General features: G+C 50.9%; 1 protein-coding gene across 1 annotated transcript in view; it reads left to right on the top strand.

Annotated features, from left to right (window-relative positions):
* The window catches only part of ITGAE (integrin subunit alpha E), a 56,523-nt gene that overhangs the window by 24,615 nt on the left and 17,845 nt on the right, over positions 1-14,063 (top strand). Inside the window, exons 11-20 of the mRNA XM_059906430.1 lie at positions 427-494; positions 1,791-1,926; positions 2,477-2,619; positions 2,981-3,121; positions 3,788-4,024; positions 5,054-5,184; positions 7,163-7,293; positions 8,506-8,669; positions 10,072-10,200; positions 13,207-13,280. Coding sequence (XP_059762413.1) covers positions 427-494; positions 1,791-1,926; positions 2,477-2,619; positions 2,981-3,121; positions 3,788-4,024; positions 5,054-5,184; positions 7,163-7,293; positions 8,506-8,669; positions 10,072-10,200; positions 13,207-13,280 — 1,354 coding nt within the window. The remainder of the gene's footprint in view (positions 1-426; positions 495-1,790; positions 1,927-2,476; positions 2,620-2,980; positions 3,122-3,787; positions 4,025-5,053; positions 5,185-7,162; positions 7,294-8,505; positions 8,670-10,071; positions 10,201-13,206; positions 13,281-14,063) is intronic.

Raw genomic sequence — 14,063 nt, 5'->3', positions numbered from 1 at the left:
CGCTCCTGTCCTCCCTCCATGTGGCACGCTGGCAACTCCTGTCACTTCTCTGAGCCTCAGCTGTTCCATCTCTAAAAAGGCAACAATATCCCCAGCCTTCCTCACTTCCCCCAAATTCCATGAAACTCTGATGAGAAGCTCTTTCTGGTGCTGGAGGAAGAAGGATGACTGGGGCATGATTCCTGCTCCCAGGAGCTCCCAGGTGAGGAAACTGAGGCCCAGGAACAGGGAGGGGACGGCCCTCTTCCCAGCTATGCTGCCAGTAGCTGCTAAAGCAGGACCCAGATCTCTACTCCAACCTGATGCTCGTCCCATCCTACCAGAACATCCTTCCCTCTGGGAGGAAGCCAAGCCGGACCCTTCCCCGACTTGGTTTCTCCCTTCACCTCGGCCCACAGCAGTCTCACTGGGCGTCTTGGCTTCCAGGCACAGTCGGAGATGCCCTCCACTATCAGCTGGCACAGGTCGGGTTCAGTGCCCAGATCCTGGATGAGGTACGTGGCCGACTCAGCACCAGGCAGGCTCTCCACAGAGGAGGGGCCCTGGCAACTCCCAGGGACTCAGGGTCCCCTGGCTCTCAGTGCCCTCCTGTGGTGAGGCCTCTGAAGGAGCCAATTTAAGATTTTTTTTTTCGTAAAGATTTTTTGATGTGAACCATTTTTAAAGCCTTTATTGAATTTGTTACAATATTGCTTCTGTTTTATATTTTGTTTTTTTGGCCCCGAGGCATGTGGGATCTTAGCTCCCCAACCCGGGATCAAACCTGTGCGCCCTGCATTGGAAGGCAAAGTCTTAACCACTGGACCGCCGGCCAGGGAAGTCCCATGAAAGAGCCATTTTAGGACAAAGGAAAACACTTCTGTGTGCTCGCCCTAACCTGGACCTTTGAGGTCAAGGAGAGAATGGCCCTGTTTATAACAGGAGGTCATTTCGTCCTGCGCTCAAGGATTAAGCAGCTTCCTTAACACAGACTGGTAACACCCAGGCCTGGGTGGGCTTGCCTACCAAGCCGGGTACTTCTCCCCACCAGAGGCCCTGTTCCCCACAGACGGGGAGGGATACGGGCAGTGAGGACACCGTCCTTGCATGTGGTGGAAGCGCGGTTAGCACGTCCCTCGACACAGGTGGGCCTTGGGTGCCAGACTCAGGCTATGCAGCCTCGGAGGACATGAGCCCCATTTTGCTCAGTCATACTTTTTTTTTTTTAATTTATTTTAATTTATTTATTTTTGGCTGTGTTGGGTCTTCGTTGCTGCACGCGGGCTTTCTCTAGCTGCGGCGAGTGGGGGCTTCTCTTGCAGAGCACGGGCTCTAGGCACACAGGCTTCAGTAGTTGTGGCACGAGGGCTCACTAGTTGTGGCTCACAGGCTCTAGAGCGCAGGCTCAGTAGTTGTGGTGCACGGGCTTAGTTGCTCCGCGGCATGTGGGATCTTCCCGGACCAGGGCTCGAACCTGTGTCCCCTACATTGGCAAGCGGATTCTTAACCACTGTGCCACCAGGGAAGTCCCTCAGTCATACTTTTTTAAATGCTCAACATCTGGGCCCCGGGTTGGATTTCTGCCCCAGGGGTTGCTGGTACTGCAAGGACAGCTGCCCTGACAGGGTCATGGGTACAAGGCAGGAACCCAGTGTTTGCCTCTCGCCTTCCTCCTGCGTCTCTGTCCGGGTGCATTGAATGCCCCTCATCCCCCCTGCAAGGTTTGCTGTGCTGGCAGGTAGACCCAAGGCCACCCTGGCTGGCCCTGGGTCCCTCCCGCTCAGATGGCCGCCAACCCTTTTCCCCTGCAGGGGCAGGTGCTGCTCGGTGCTGTAGGGGCCTTCGATTGGTCGGGGGGCACGCTGTTCTACAACATGAGCAGCCGCAAGGGCCGCTTCCTGAACCAGACGGCAGTGGATGCCAAGGCTGTGCAGTACAGCTACCTGGGTGAGGGCGGGGCCTGGAGGCTACCTGGGTGTGGGCGGGGCCTGTACAGGGACACAGGCTGCAGTGGGCTTCCTAGCTGGGGAGGGCCCAGGTCGGTCACATGGACTGAGGGACGGGCCCCACTTAGGGAGCCTGAGGCTGAGAATTAGGCCTGTTTGGTACCAAAGCGCCAGGGCCCGGCAGCTGGCTAGGGAGGTAGGGCCTCTCCATTAGTAATGGCGGTGGGTGACCCTTCACCCCTCCTCAGTCTTCATGCACTGCGTTTGTGATGAACGTGGGTGATGAATGTGTGTGGAGTGTATTTTGAGTGAAGCTGTATGTATGATCGTGTATGTCTATCCCATCTGTGTAGTGGGGCACATGTGTGTGAGCAGCCGCATGGGTAAGTGGAGCCACCGCTGATGATTTTAAAAGGATGAGAAGGATAGTCTCTCCATTTCTGCCTCCCTGCCCAAGCTGCTTCGAAGTCCTGGCTGAGAAGGTGCGGGGGGGGGGGGGGGAAGGAGTGGCCCGGCGGGAGGTCCTGATCACAGTTCCCCACCCCGCACAGGTTACTCGGTGGCTGTGCTGCACAAGGCCTGTGGCCTCTCCTACATGGCAGGGGCTCCACGGCACAAGCAGCGAGGGGCTGTGTGTGAGCTCCGGAAGGAGGGCAACGAGACCAGCTTTGTACCAGTGCTGGAGGGCGAGCAGGTACTGCTGGAGAAGGGCCCCCACCCCGTTATTACAGATGGGGATCTGGAGGTCCCGGAGGGAAAGGGGTGGGCTCCGGGGCACACAGTGGGTTGGGGACCCAGCCTGGGCGGAACTCAGGCAGAACTCAGCCTCCGCCCCGGCTCTGTGTGTCTGAGCGCCAGCTGGTTTCCCCCGTCGCGGGGGATCAGGCTGTTCACCCAGTCTCCTGTGTTATTCTGGTGAACAAATTGATCTGGTCTGACCCAAAGTTGGTGGTCCAGGAAGAGCAAGAGCAGAGGTCTAGCTTTGCTGAGGGGTCTGGCGGTGGGGACGTGCCTCCCCGGCGCTCCCCGTGAGCGGCGTTCTCTCTGGCCTGCAGATGGGGTCCTATTTTGGCTCTGAGCTGTGCCCTGTGGACGTCGACATGGATGGGACCACAGACTTGTTGCTGGTGGCCGCCCCGTTTTACCACGTTCAAGGCGAGGAGGGCAGAGTCTATGTGTACCGTGTGAACAAGCAGGTGGGAGAGTCACCATCTTCGCAAGTTGGCTGAGGCTGTGGCTGCTCAGCCTGGGGCTGAGGTGACAGAGGCTGGGAGCGCCCCGGCCCTGCCTTGCACCAGAGGGCGGTGATGGGAGCTCAGGGTGGATGGCAGCCTGCTGGGCTGACTGCTCCCCTCCGTCCCCTCCCCCACTTTCTTACTTTCCCCACCCCATCATCTCATGTTGATGATGATGACATCGCAAATAGCTGCACGGTTGACAAAGCACATCCTGTCTGTGATCTCACTTGTTTCTCACAGTAACTATGGGAGGTCGCTGTTACTCCCATTTTACAGATGAGAAAGCTGAGGCTCAGTGATGTTGAGACTTGCTCCAGTTTACAGAGCAAGTGTGTGGTGGAACCAAGGCGAGAAGCCAGGCCTCCTGATCGCCAGTCCAGTACCCCAATCATGGGAGCAGAGGGGTGCAGCTCTTGGTCCTGGACTGCAAGGCAGGAGGACTCCAGCTTCACCACTCACTCACTGTGCAAACTTGGGAAGGTCTCTTGCCTCTTCTGAGCCACAGACTCCCTCCCTGCTGGAGAATCAGAATCAACAAGTCCTTGAGCATGCTTCCTGGGGTGGCGATGGGGTGGGCACCCCGCATCCCTGTCTTGAGGGCTGAGCTGCCTCTCTGCCTTACAGGATGGTTCCTTCTCCTTGGTACGCACGCTGAGTGGGCACCCCAGGTTAACTTATGCGCGATTTGGCTTTGCCATGGCGACGGTGGGGGATATCAGTCAGGATGAGCTCATAGATGTGGCCATCGGGGCCCCCCTGGAAGACTTTGGGGCAGATGATGGTGTAGGCTTCGGCAGCGTGTACATCTACAATGGACACTCTACCAACCAGCTGGCTGACCTCGCTACCTACCAGCCACAGGTGATCCGCAGGGCTCTCTCTTGCCTCTACTCTGGGACTCTGACCTTCCCCAGATATGATGGCCTGAGACCCAGGCCAGCTCCAGTCCTAAGTGCCAGGCAGGTCCCAGGGCGCTGAAGGACAGAAGTCACTTGGAGGTTCTCAGCTCAGACCCTGCCTGTGGGGCTAGAGGTTGGGCCAACATCCATGTACTGTCCTGACCTGTGACTCCCTCCTTCTTTGGCTTTCCTGACCATGGACCTGCCTCAGATCCTCTCTCCTCTCTCTGTCCCTTCTCTGGCTCCTGTCTCCCACCCAGCCCCTCCCCCCACCCCAAGCCTAGCTCTAACCCCCCAGGAATCCATTGCCAACTTCCACACTACATCTTTTATGGGCACTTTCACTCACATCCAGCTGCAGTTTCTCTCCAGGCTTCAGCCCTGTGTGTCCAGCTGCTCCTGAGCCCCTCCCCTGGACGGCCTCCAGCGTCTCACTCTCAGGATGCCCAGCTGAAAGCATCCTCTTCCCTAGACCTGCTGCTCCTCTGGGCCCTCCCCCTCCCCTGCTCACAGCAGAAACCGGGCTAATCCCAGACCTCAGCTCAGCCTGTCGGCCTCTGCCTCCTAAAGATCCTACTGTCTTCCCAAACCCAGCCCCTCCTCTCCATCCCCACCACCCCTGCCCTGGCTCCTTCCTCTTCCCCATCGTCCGCTCTGGGCTTCAGTGGTGTTTCTGAAACGCAGTTCAGAGCCACCCTCCCCTCAGCCCCACGGGAGGACTGCTCGTGCCCAGTACTCCCTGTGCCCACTGCACTGACCCCTGACTGTTCCCTGGGACGACCCTACTCTTCCCCCACCCCCTGCTCTCCTTACTCTCCCTGTCAAGCCCCCCCCCCCCCCTTCAAGCCTCCCTGGGAGAAGCTTGACGTTTTCTTTCCAGTTCCTCAGCTGAGGGCTCCCTGGGGTGGGGACAAAGGCTAATCTGCTGATTGAATTAAACCAAAAGGAAACCCCTTTCCCTCCCTGACACCTTGTGTTTCTCGATCCACAGAGGATCAGAGCCTCAGTGGTGGCCCCAGGACTCCGGTACTTCGGCACATCGGTGGCAGGTGGCTTAGATTTCAGTGGCGACGGCCTTGCTGACATCACTGTGGGCGCTCTGGGCCAGGCGGCTGTGCTCCGGTAGGGGTCTGCTCTGCCTTCTGGCAGCTTCACCCGGTTGCCCTGCCCTAAGTGACCTCATGAAGACACCAGGCACTGAGGGGAGGGAGTAAGTGCAGTGGTTAAGGGCACCGGCTCTGCCCAACTGGGTTTGAACCTCAGCTTGCACTTAACGGTGTGCCCTTGGGCAGAATTTCTAAGTCCCAATTTTCTTATCTATAAATGGGAATAACAATGCACCTACCTCACAGAGTTACGAGGACTGAGAGGATCTATGCAAAGTATTTAGCACGGTGCTCAGTGATGGCTGCTATTATTACTATTATTAATTTCAGAGCTTCTGTGCTCCATCCCTAAGTGAGTGATCAAGTCCCATGGCTATAAATAATCTGGCGGGGCACCAATCTGCCCTGTGCTCTCCGCGAAGCTCCAGACTCGGCTGTTTATTCAACACAGGCATTGCAAAGTTACCATGTCTAAAAACAAAACAAAAAAGGGGACTTCCCTGGCGGTCCAGTGGTTAGGACTCGGTGCTTTCACTGCAGAGGGCGTGGGTTCAGTCCCTGGTCAGGGAACTAAGATCCCCCAAGCCCCATGGGGCGGCCAAAAAAAAGGACTCATTCCCACCCACCCTTCATTCTACCCACCTGCCCCTCCCCGAGCTTCCCATCTCAGCAAAGGGTGCCATTTGTTCAGGATAAAAACCCAAGAGTCATCCTTGATTCCTCTTTTTCCTTTCCCTGCCATCCCATCAACAAGCTTTTGTTGGCTCTGCCTCCAAAGTACTTCCTAGTACATGACATTGTCACCTCTCGCCTGGACCACTGCCATGGCGTCCTTCCCTGCTTCCACTCCCTGTGCTCCGTTCTCCACACAGCAGCCAGAGAGACCCCTTCATTCTGCTGCTCAAAACCCCTCAGTGGTTCCCACTTAGAGTAAAATCGAAATTCCTTACCATGACCAGGCCCTGCAGACCCCTCCATCCCCGCCACTTGTCTACTCTCTGTCTCACTAATTGTGCCCCAGTTATGCTGACTTTTGTGTTCCTCAAACAAAGCAAACTCATTCCTACCACAGGCCCTTTGTATCAGCTGTGCTTTCTGCCTGTAATGCAGTTCCCCTAGAGCTTCACAAGGGCGGGCTCTTTCTCGGTAACAGAGCTCAACTTAAACGTCTCCTCATTTGTGAGGCCATCCCTGACCACCAGCTAAGTAGCCCCCAGTCTCTATTACCTTATTCTATTTTATTTATTTATTTAGTTAGTTAGTTAGTTATTTTTCGGCCACACTGCGTGGCATGCAGGATCTCAGTTCCCGGACCAGGGATCGAACCCGTGCCCCCTGCAGTGGAAGCGCGGAGTCTTAACCACTGGACCGACAGGGAAGTCCCAATCCTATTTTATTTTATTTTATTTTATTTTTTTTTAATTTTTTTTTTGTTTTTTTTTTTTTTTAGTCATTTTATTTTTATTTATTTATTATTTATTTTTGGCTGTGTTGGGTCTTCGTTTCTGTGCGAGGGCTTTCTCTAGTTGTGGCAAGCGGGGGCCATTCTTCATTGCGGTGCACAGGCCTCTCACTATTGCGGCCTCTCTTGTTGCGGAGCACAGGCTCCAGACGTGCAGGCTCAGTAATTGTGGCTCATGGGCCCTGCTGCCCCGCGGCATGTGGGATCTTCCCAGACCAGGGCTCGAACCCATGTCCCCTGCATTGGCAGGCAGACTCTCAACCGCTGCGCCACCAGGGAAGCCCCTATTTTATTTTTATCATAGCATTTCCTGTACATAGGATTTTCCTGTTTCTTCTTGTTTATTTGCTTGTTGTCTGTTTTCCCACTAGAGCAGGCCTTATCTCTTCCCTGTAGTACCCTGAAGACTCAGAATAGCACTTGGCATAAGAGAGGTGTTCAATATATATACACTGAATGAAGGAAAGAGCCCAGGTACTGATCCAGAAGTCCTGTGGTCCCTTCTCATGGTCCTCTTTGCTATCTTGTTTAGCTCAAGACCTGTGGTTCGTCTGAAGCTGTCCATGACCTTCACCCCCAAGGCACTGCCCATTGGCTTCCACAGCAGCGTGAATGTGAATTTGTGTTTTGAAGTCAGCTATGTGTCACCAGCTGCTGAGTCAGGTAACAGGCAACCTAGTTGACCCGTCCAGTGCTGTGGTCAGTCCCTGTTGGCTTCAGTGGGGGGCAGGAAAAGAGGGCTGGGTGGGGGCAGGGTGTTATGAAATCCCTCTATTAGACTTTAGCTCCTTTGACCTTAGGTTCAATTTAATGGGAACCGCCCCAGAAAAGGGTGATCTGCTGTCAAGTCTACACTCTGAAGGGGTCTCTCTGACCCTGTTGGGAAAAGGGGCACTGGATCCCTTCCTTGGGTTGAAGGGTTGAGTTTCTGAAAGAAGACTCAGAAAAAGGCCGGCACTTCTCCATCTCCACCTACTGTGCCCACGCCTGTGCATGTGTGTAGGGCTCCTGAGAAGTGCCTGTCCTCTTTCTCCCTGATTTACATCTTCTCCCCTTCCCTGCTCACCGTGTCTCCCTGGCCCAGGGGGATTGGATAACCCGCCGGAGGCCTGGCCTCCCTTCCCATCCCCTTAGTTGGCACTGGTTGGGAGAACTTCCAGAAGGCATGGCTTTCACAACCCAGGTACTTACTGCCAACCCAAGAGATCCCCGCCAGAACAATCCCCCAGCAACCGTCCCCAGGGCTTAATCTCTCAGTAACAATCCTGGAGATGTCTCCCTGCTTCCTGCAGGTCAGAATGTGCTCTCCCAGGTGGGCTGGCTTTACTGCAAGAGTCCATGATCAAATCTGTTAATTAGGAAAGGGCAGGCCTATCAGTTCCAGCTGTATAGGCTGAAAGATTCAGGCCACAGAGCCCGAATGGCAGCTGTTGGGTGGCTGTGTGACACTGGGAGGGCGTCTTTCACTCTCTGGGCCCTGGTTTCTTTTCTCCACAGTAAGGGAGCTGGCCCAGGTAGTCTACAAGGTGCCTCCAGCTCTGTTATCCTCAGGTTTTACTCTATGGTTTCTCTCTCCATTCCTTGACTTTTTGCTCCTCCTCATTTTCCCCCTCAATCCCTGCCTCCCCCTAAGCGCTTCTTCCCCTAGGGAAGAGTGACTCAGCCCCTGGGATGTGCTGCTCCAGGTTCGGGGCTGGTGCACTGAGGGACCCTAGCTGGGTGCCAGAAGACATGAGAAAATCACCTTTGAAATGAAGAAGAAACTTGGGGAAGTGCCTACGTGGGGGCACCACTCAGGAGGGACTCATGGGAGGGCCCTCTGTCTGGGGCTTGCCCGTCCCAGTCTCATCAGGAAGACCTGGTCTTCATTCCCAGGCCTCAGAGAGACCTCTCTGAACTTCACTTTGGATGTGGATGTGGTGAAGCAGAGGAAAAGGCTGCAGTGTTCAGATGAGAGGCTGTGTCAGAGCTCCCTTAGGGAGTGGGGCACGGGCCCCCGTCTCTGTGAGCCCTTCCTGCTGGTTCCCACAGAGGGACAGGTAAGTGGAGGAGTTTCCAGAAAAGTCTAGAGGGGTCTGTAGAGAAAAGAACTGAGGTGCATGCACTGAAACACACATACCCATACACACAAATGAGGCAACTGAAATAATCATAATAGATTGAGAACCAGATGATGGGGGAATTCCCTGGCGGTCCAATGGTTAGTACTCTGTGCTTTCACTGCTGAGGGCCCGGATTCGATCCCTGGTCAGGGAACTAAGATCCCACAAGCGGCACGGTGCGGCCAAAAAAAAAAAAAAAAGAACCACATGATGGCATGGGAGGTGGGAGTTATGGTACCAGAAATCCAGATTAAAGAAACCTACCGAGGGACTTCCCTGGTGGTCCAGTGGTTAAGACTCCTCACTTCCACTGCAGGGGGCATGGGTTTGATCCCTGGTCAGGAACTAAGATCCCGCATGCTGTGCAGAGTGGCCAGAAAAAAAAGAAACCTACCAAAATTGAACACTAAGTAGATCTCTGGCTTCCTAGAAACTGGACAAAAAGGGAAATTCTCTAATTGCTGACATTGTTCTTGGTAATAAATTGGGAATAACAGGGCTCCCTCCCTCACCTGATAATAAAAGTGGGGCAGAGGGCCCTTGCGTGAGTCAACATCAGAAAACCTGAACGAGAGAAAGTAGAAATAGAAAGACAAAAGTTGTGATTTACAAAAGTTTACTCCTGACAAATGTGCCTAGAGGCATGAAAAATGTATTTGTCAGAACCCAGAGCCTGACAGGACCCAGAGTTGTGGACCTAAAAGGATCATTTATTCCAATAAACTCGTAAATTATGCTTCTTACTACACATCTGTTCCCACGTCTGTTGATTGTTAAATGGATTAAGAACGAGTTTCTAGCAAACCTATGGCTTCCTTAAATACAAGCATAACTACCTTTTCCACCTGGGAATCGTGCTCACCTACTCTCAGGTGTTCAAAGCTCCCACCTGGCAAAAAGGCTCAATAAACAAAGAGAATGGCAAACAGCATCCCAGGCCATCTCCTGGTCTTCAGTTTTTATTTCTCTAGTATATCCTCCGTGTTGCTTGGAGAAAGATCTTTGTAAACACAGATGTGACCATGACTCTTCCCTTTCGTGGGTCCCCTTTGTACTCTGAATAAAGCCGAGGCCAGTTTTTAACTCCCAATGGCCAGAATCCCTTTGTGATTGGGGCAGGAACCAGAAGGAGTTATGATGCCCGAGACCATGGCAGATCAAGGGAGATTTTTCCCAGTGCTCTTGGCAGCCTGACTTATTTGGAAGAGGCTTAGGAATCCTGGCTTACCACTTTCATTGTTTATTTCTTATTGTGACTACATCAAAGTTAAAAGTATTCTCCTTGTCATCTTCTCCCCCACATCCAACTCCAACCCTGCATTCCTTGGTGACTCTGCAGCTCTGTCAGGAGGACTGCTTCTCCAACATCAGTGTCAAGGTCAGCTACCAACTCCAGACCCCCGAGGGCCGGAGGGACCATCCCCAGCCTATCCTGGACTTCTATGCTGAGCCCTCTGCCATCTTCCAGGTGACTCAGCTAGGACCAGACTCTCCTGGGATCCATCCCCCTAAAAGTACCTGCTCCCCTATCTTCAAAGAATGTTAAAGTTGGGAGGGTCTTCAGACAGCATTTAGGCCCCTCACTGTACAAATGGGGATATAGAGTTCCTGAGATGGTGTTAATTTGCCCAGGACCTCACTGGTGGGTAATACACGTCTCCAAACCACCCCCAAGGCTAGTTCTTTTATGTTCACAAAAAGTGCCTGCTACATATTTAATGAAGCATATGAATACATTGCCCACCTTGGCAAGAGTCTCTGATAACGGTGTGGTGAGGGTCCTGTGTGGGGACTGGACTGGAGCCGCCCACCTGCCCCGCGCTGCAGAGAGGATGCCCTTTGGCATACCTGCCTGCCCAGGTCCTGCCCAGGCCTTCAGGCTGAATGGCCCACCAGACCTATACCCTAGCAGATGGATAGTGTCACAAAAAACTTTTCTCATAACTACAGGAAATCAGAGAGGGAAAAAAAACAGTAAAATTTCTTGATTCTATAAGGAGATTTTGTTCCCACTCAGGCCCTGGCCCCCTGGGGTATTCTGTCAATATTCATTTAGACAGTCTTATGGGGTACAGAAAAATCAGCAGGATCAAAGAAGTGGTAACATGAGCATTGAAAAGTAATAATTACAGTTAGCTGGAATGCATTGAATCTCCAAAAATAAAAATAAGCCAAGAGTAGTTCATGCTGGCACAGAAAATCTTCAGGTAGCAGAAGTATATTTCTAGGTAATCATAGGACACTCACAACTGTCCAATATTTGTACAAGAATGCTCTATATTAATTCAGTTATATAAGCCTTTAGCTCCAGTTTTGGTTAACACCCAATGCATCAATCACAAATGGTAAATAGAAATAAGAGAACAACATAATCAGGGTGACTGTTCCTATTGCTCGTCTGCCCAGGAAGAGGGAGAATCAGGTTCCCGATGAGCAGATTCTCATTTTAATTTTTTAGGCAAATTTATTTTAAATTTATATAGTATATTAATTTTCTAAATAATTTTTTAAAATTTGGCATTGACACTTAGATGGTTCAGAAAAGACTGGGAGAACTAATATAAAGTTTTGTCAATAAGTAGATTATCACTAATTATATATATTCTGTTTTAAGAAAACTTTAGTTTGAAATATTTTGCTTACTAAAAAGTTAGAATTGTCCAAAGAATTCCCATCCTTTATCCAGATTCCCCAAAGATTAACATTTTAACCTTTTATCACATTTGCTTTATTCTCTGTCTCTCTCTCTCTATATATAAAATCTCATATATATCTTACATATATACATATGTAGTCTCAGAAATTTATATTTCTGAACCATTTGAGAGTTAGTTACAGATATGATGCCTCTTTACTCCCAATACTTCAGTATGTATTTCCTAAAAAACAAGGACACTCTCTTACATAACCACAGTACAATGATCAAAATCAGGAAATTTACAATGATGAAATACTATAATCTACAAACTTTATTCAAATATCACCAGTTGTCCTATTAATGCCCTTTTTAGCAAAAGAAAAAACTTTTTTTCTGGATCAGGATAATTCATTACTTTTGTTTAGTCTCCTTTAATCTCGAATAATTTTTCAATCTTTCTTTGTCTTTAATGACCTTAACATCCTTGAAGGGTACAGGCCAGTTATACCGTAGAATGTTCCTCAGCCTGACTTTGTCTGATGTTTCCTCATGGTTAGATTCAGGTTATGCATTTTGGGCAGGAATATCCCAGAAATGAAGTCTCATCCCTCTAAGTGCATTGTATCCGAGGCACATCATGTTAATTTGTTCCATTCCTGGTGCTATTTCCCTTTGTAATTAATAAGTATCTTATGGGGAGATGCTTTGAGATTATGCATATATCCTGTTTAACATCCATTCAGGATTCTTACCTTAATCAATTATTAGTTTGATGGTTTGGCAAAGAGATTTTAAAAAAATTATCCCACTGATAAAATGGATGAGGGAAATGATTTGGTGTTAGGTTAGGCACATAGATGTTTCCAGAGAATGAGTTCTAGCTGGGAGCTTAGGGTGTTGTAATCCTGCTGAAAGAGAGCAGGCTGCTTGGCTGTATTAAAAACAAAACTAAAAAAGCCTGCCCCCAATTGTTGACCCAGTCAGATAGAGCTCCAAGCTCTGACTTCTGCGAACTGCATCTCCCTTCTCTGGGAAGCAGAAGGTTTTCTTTCTAGCTCTGGGCTCCCACTCTAGCTCCAGGTCATGGAAACAGTCCTTGCTGCTGTTTAATAAAGCTGCTGCGATGGTCACTGGCTGCTGGGAAGATAAATGCAGAGATTCCCCAGTTAGAGAGCTGGCTGTGGTTCCTTCAGAATAAAAAATAGACCAGCTCCTTTAGAAAACTTGATTTTTCAGCCTGAGCTGGAGCTTTTCAACCTTGACTGGGCCTTTTGGACCCAGTGCGACTTTCTGAATTTGTTTGGTGTAGGCAAGATTGCAAGGGGGAATATTTAACCTACAGAGAAGACTAGCCATGGGGGTAGAGGACCTCACGGGACTGGACCTTGACAATATTTGGTTATGTACCCCCTTTTGTCCCCTGCTGTTGCTGCTCTACTTAAGAGGACTAAGGAAGCTTTTCTTCACTTGGGTTTTCCTCCCCCAAATGTTCAAAATAGTGAGTTGTGAGTGTTGCTGCTTAATTAGCATAATATGAAAGTGACAGGCACTCCCACCGTTTCACAAAGGTCACCCCATTTTTGACCTTGGCCAGTGGCCGGCCTGACGCATGGTACCCGTGTTGTAGGACCAAGCACGTCCCCATTCCTGACAAGCCAAGGAATGTCACAGTCACAGCTCTCATGGCCATGTGGACACAACCCCAGCCTGTCAACCTTTACCTGCACTTCTCAGAGTCAGCAGGAGGGACAGGGATGTCCTAAGGAGAAGATCATGAAGCAAGGCGGGGATGGCGGGGTCCCTGGGCTGATCCTGCCCCTCTCTGTCTGGTTACAGCTGCCCTACGAGAAGGCCTGCAAGAATAAGCTGTTTTGTGTCGCTGAGCTACAGTTGGCCACCACCCTCTCTCAGTGAGTTGAATCCAGTCGTCACGGTTTCTGCAGTTAACTTCCTCCTGAAGGCTTACCTGGGCAAACCCCTCACCAGGACAGATCGCTCACTTCCTCCCCCTTCCCCTCATGGCCCACAAAGGGCTTCTGCACTTATTATCTCTTGCTTCCCCACGCACCCAAGGAGGGAGGAAAGACAGAAATTTGTATTCCTATTTTATAGATTAGGCAACAGACTCAGTAGTTGAGGGCCTGTGTGGGGTCACATGATCATTGGGTGAACTTACACCCAGGTCTCTGGACATCCTGGACAACGCTATTTTCGTAACTCAGTGTCTCTCACTCCTAGGACCACCTCAGTTAGAGGTAACCTCTTCCCTGGCTCACCTCTTAACCAAATTACTTAATTCATTGCATATTTATGGAGCATCTCCTCTGTGCCCAGCACTCTAGGTGCTAGAGATACATCGGTAAACAACACACAAAAATCCCGGCCCTCCTGGTGCTTTTAGGGGGAGAAGATAATAAATAAGTCAACTTTGTGTTGATGAGATGTATCAATACTGTGAAGAGAAAGAAGGCAGGGAAGGTGGGAGGGAATGCCGGGGCGAGGTGGGGTGGCAGTTTTAAATAGAGTGGTCAGGAGAATGCTCATGGAGAAGGCGACATTTGGGTGCATGCAAGAGGAGGTGGAGGAATGAACTCTGCAGGTGTCTGAAGGAAGAGCACCTGCAAATGCCCTGGAGATGGGAGGAAGAGCCAGGACACCAGCATAGTTGCAGTAGATGAGGGAGGGAGAGGTCA

The sequence above is a fragment of the Balaenoptera ricei genome, chromosome 20 (assembly GCF_028023285.1).
Source record: "Balaenoptera ricei isolate mBalRic1 chromosome 20, mBalRic1.hap2, whole genome shotgun sequence".
NCBI classification, from domain to species: Eukaryota; Metazoa; Chordata; class Mammalia; order Artiodactyla; family Balaenopteridae; genus Balaenoptera; species Balaenoptera ricei.
Note: the sequence above shows the minus strand (reverse complement) of the source record. Positions and strands in the feature narration are given on the sequence as shown.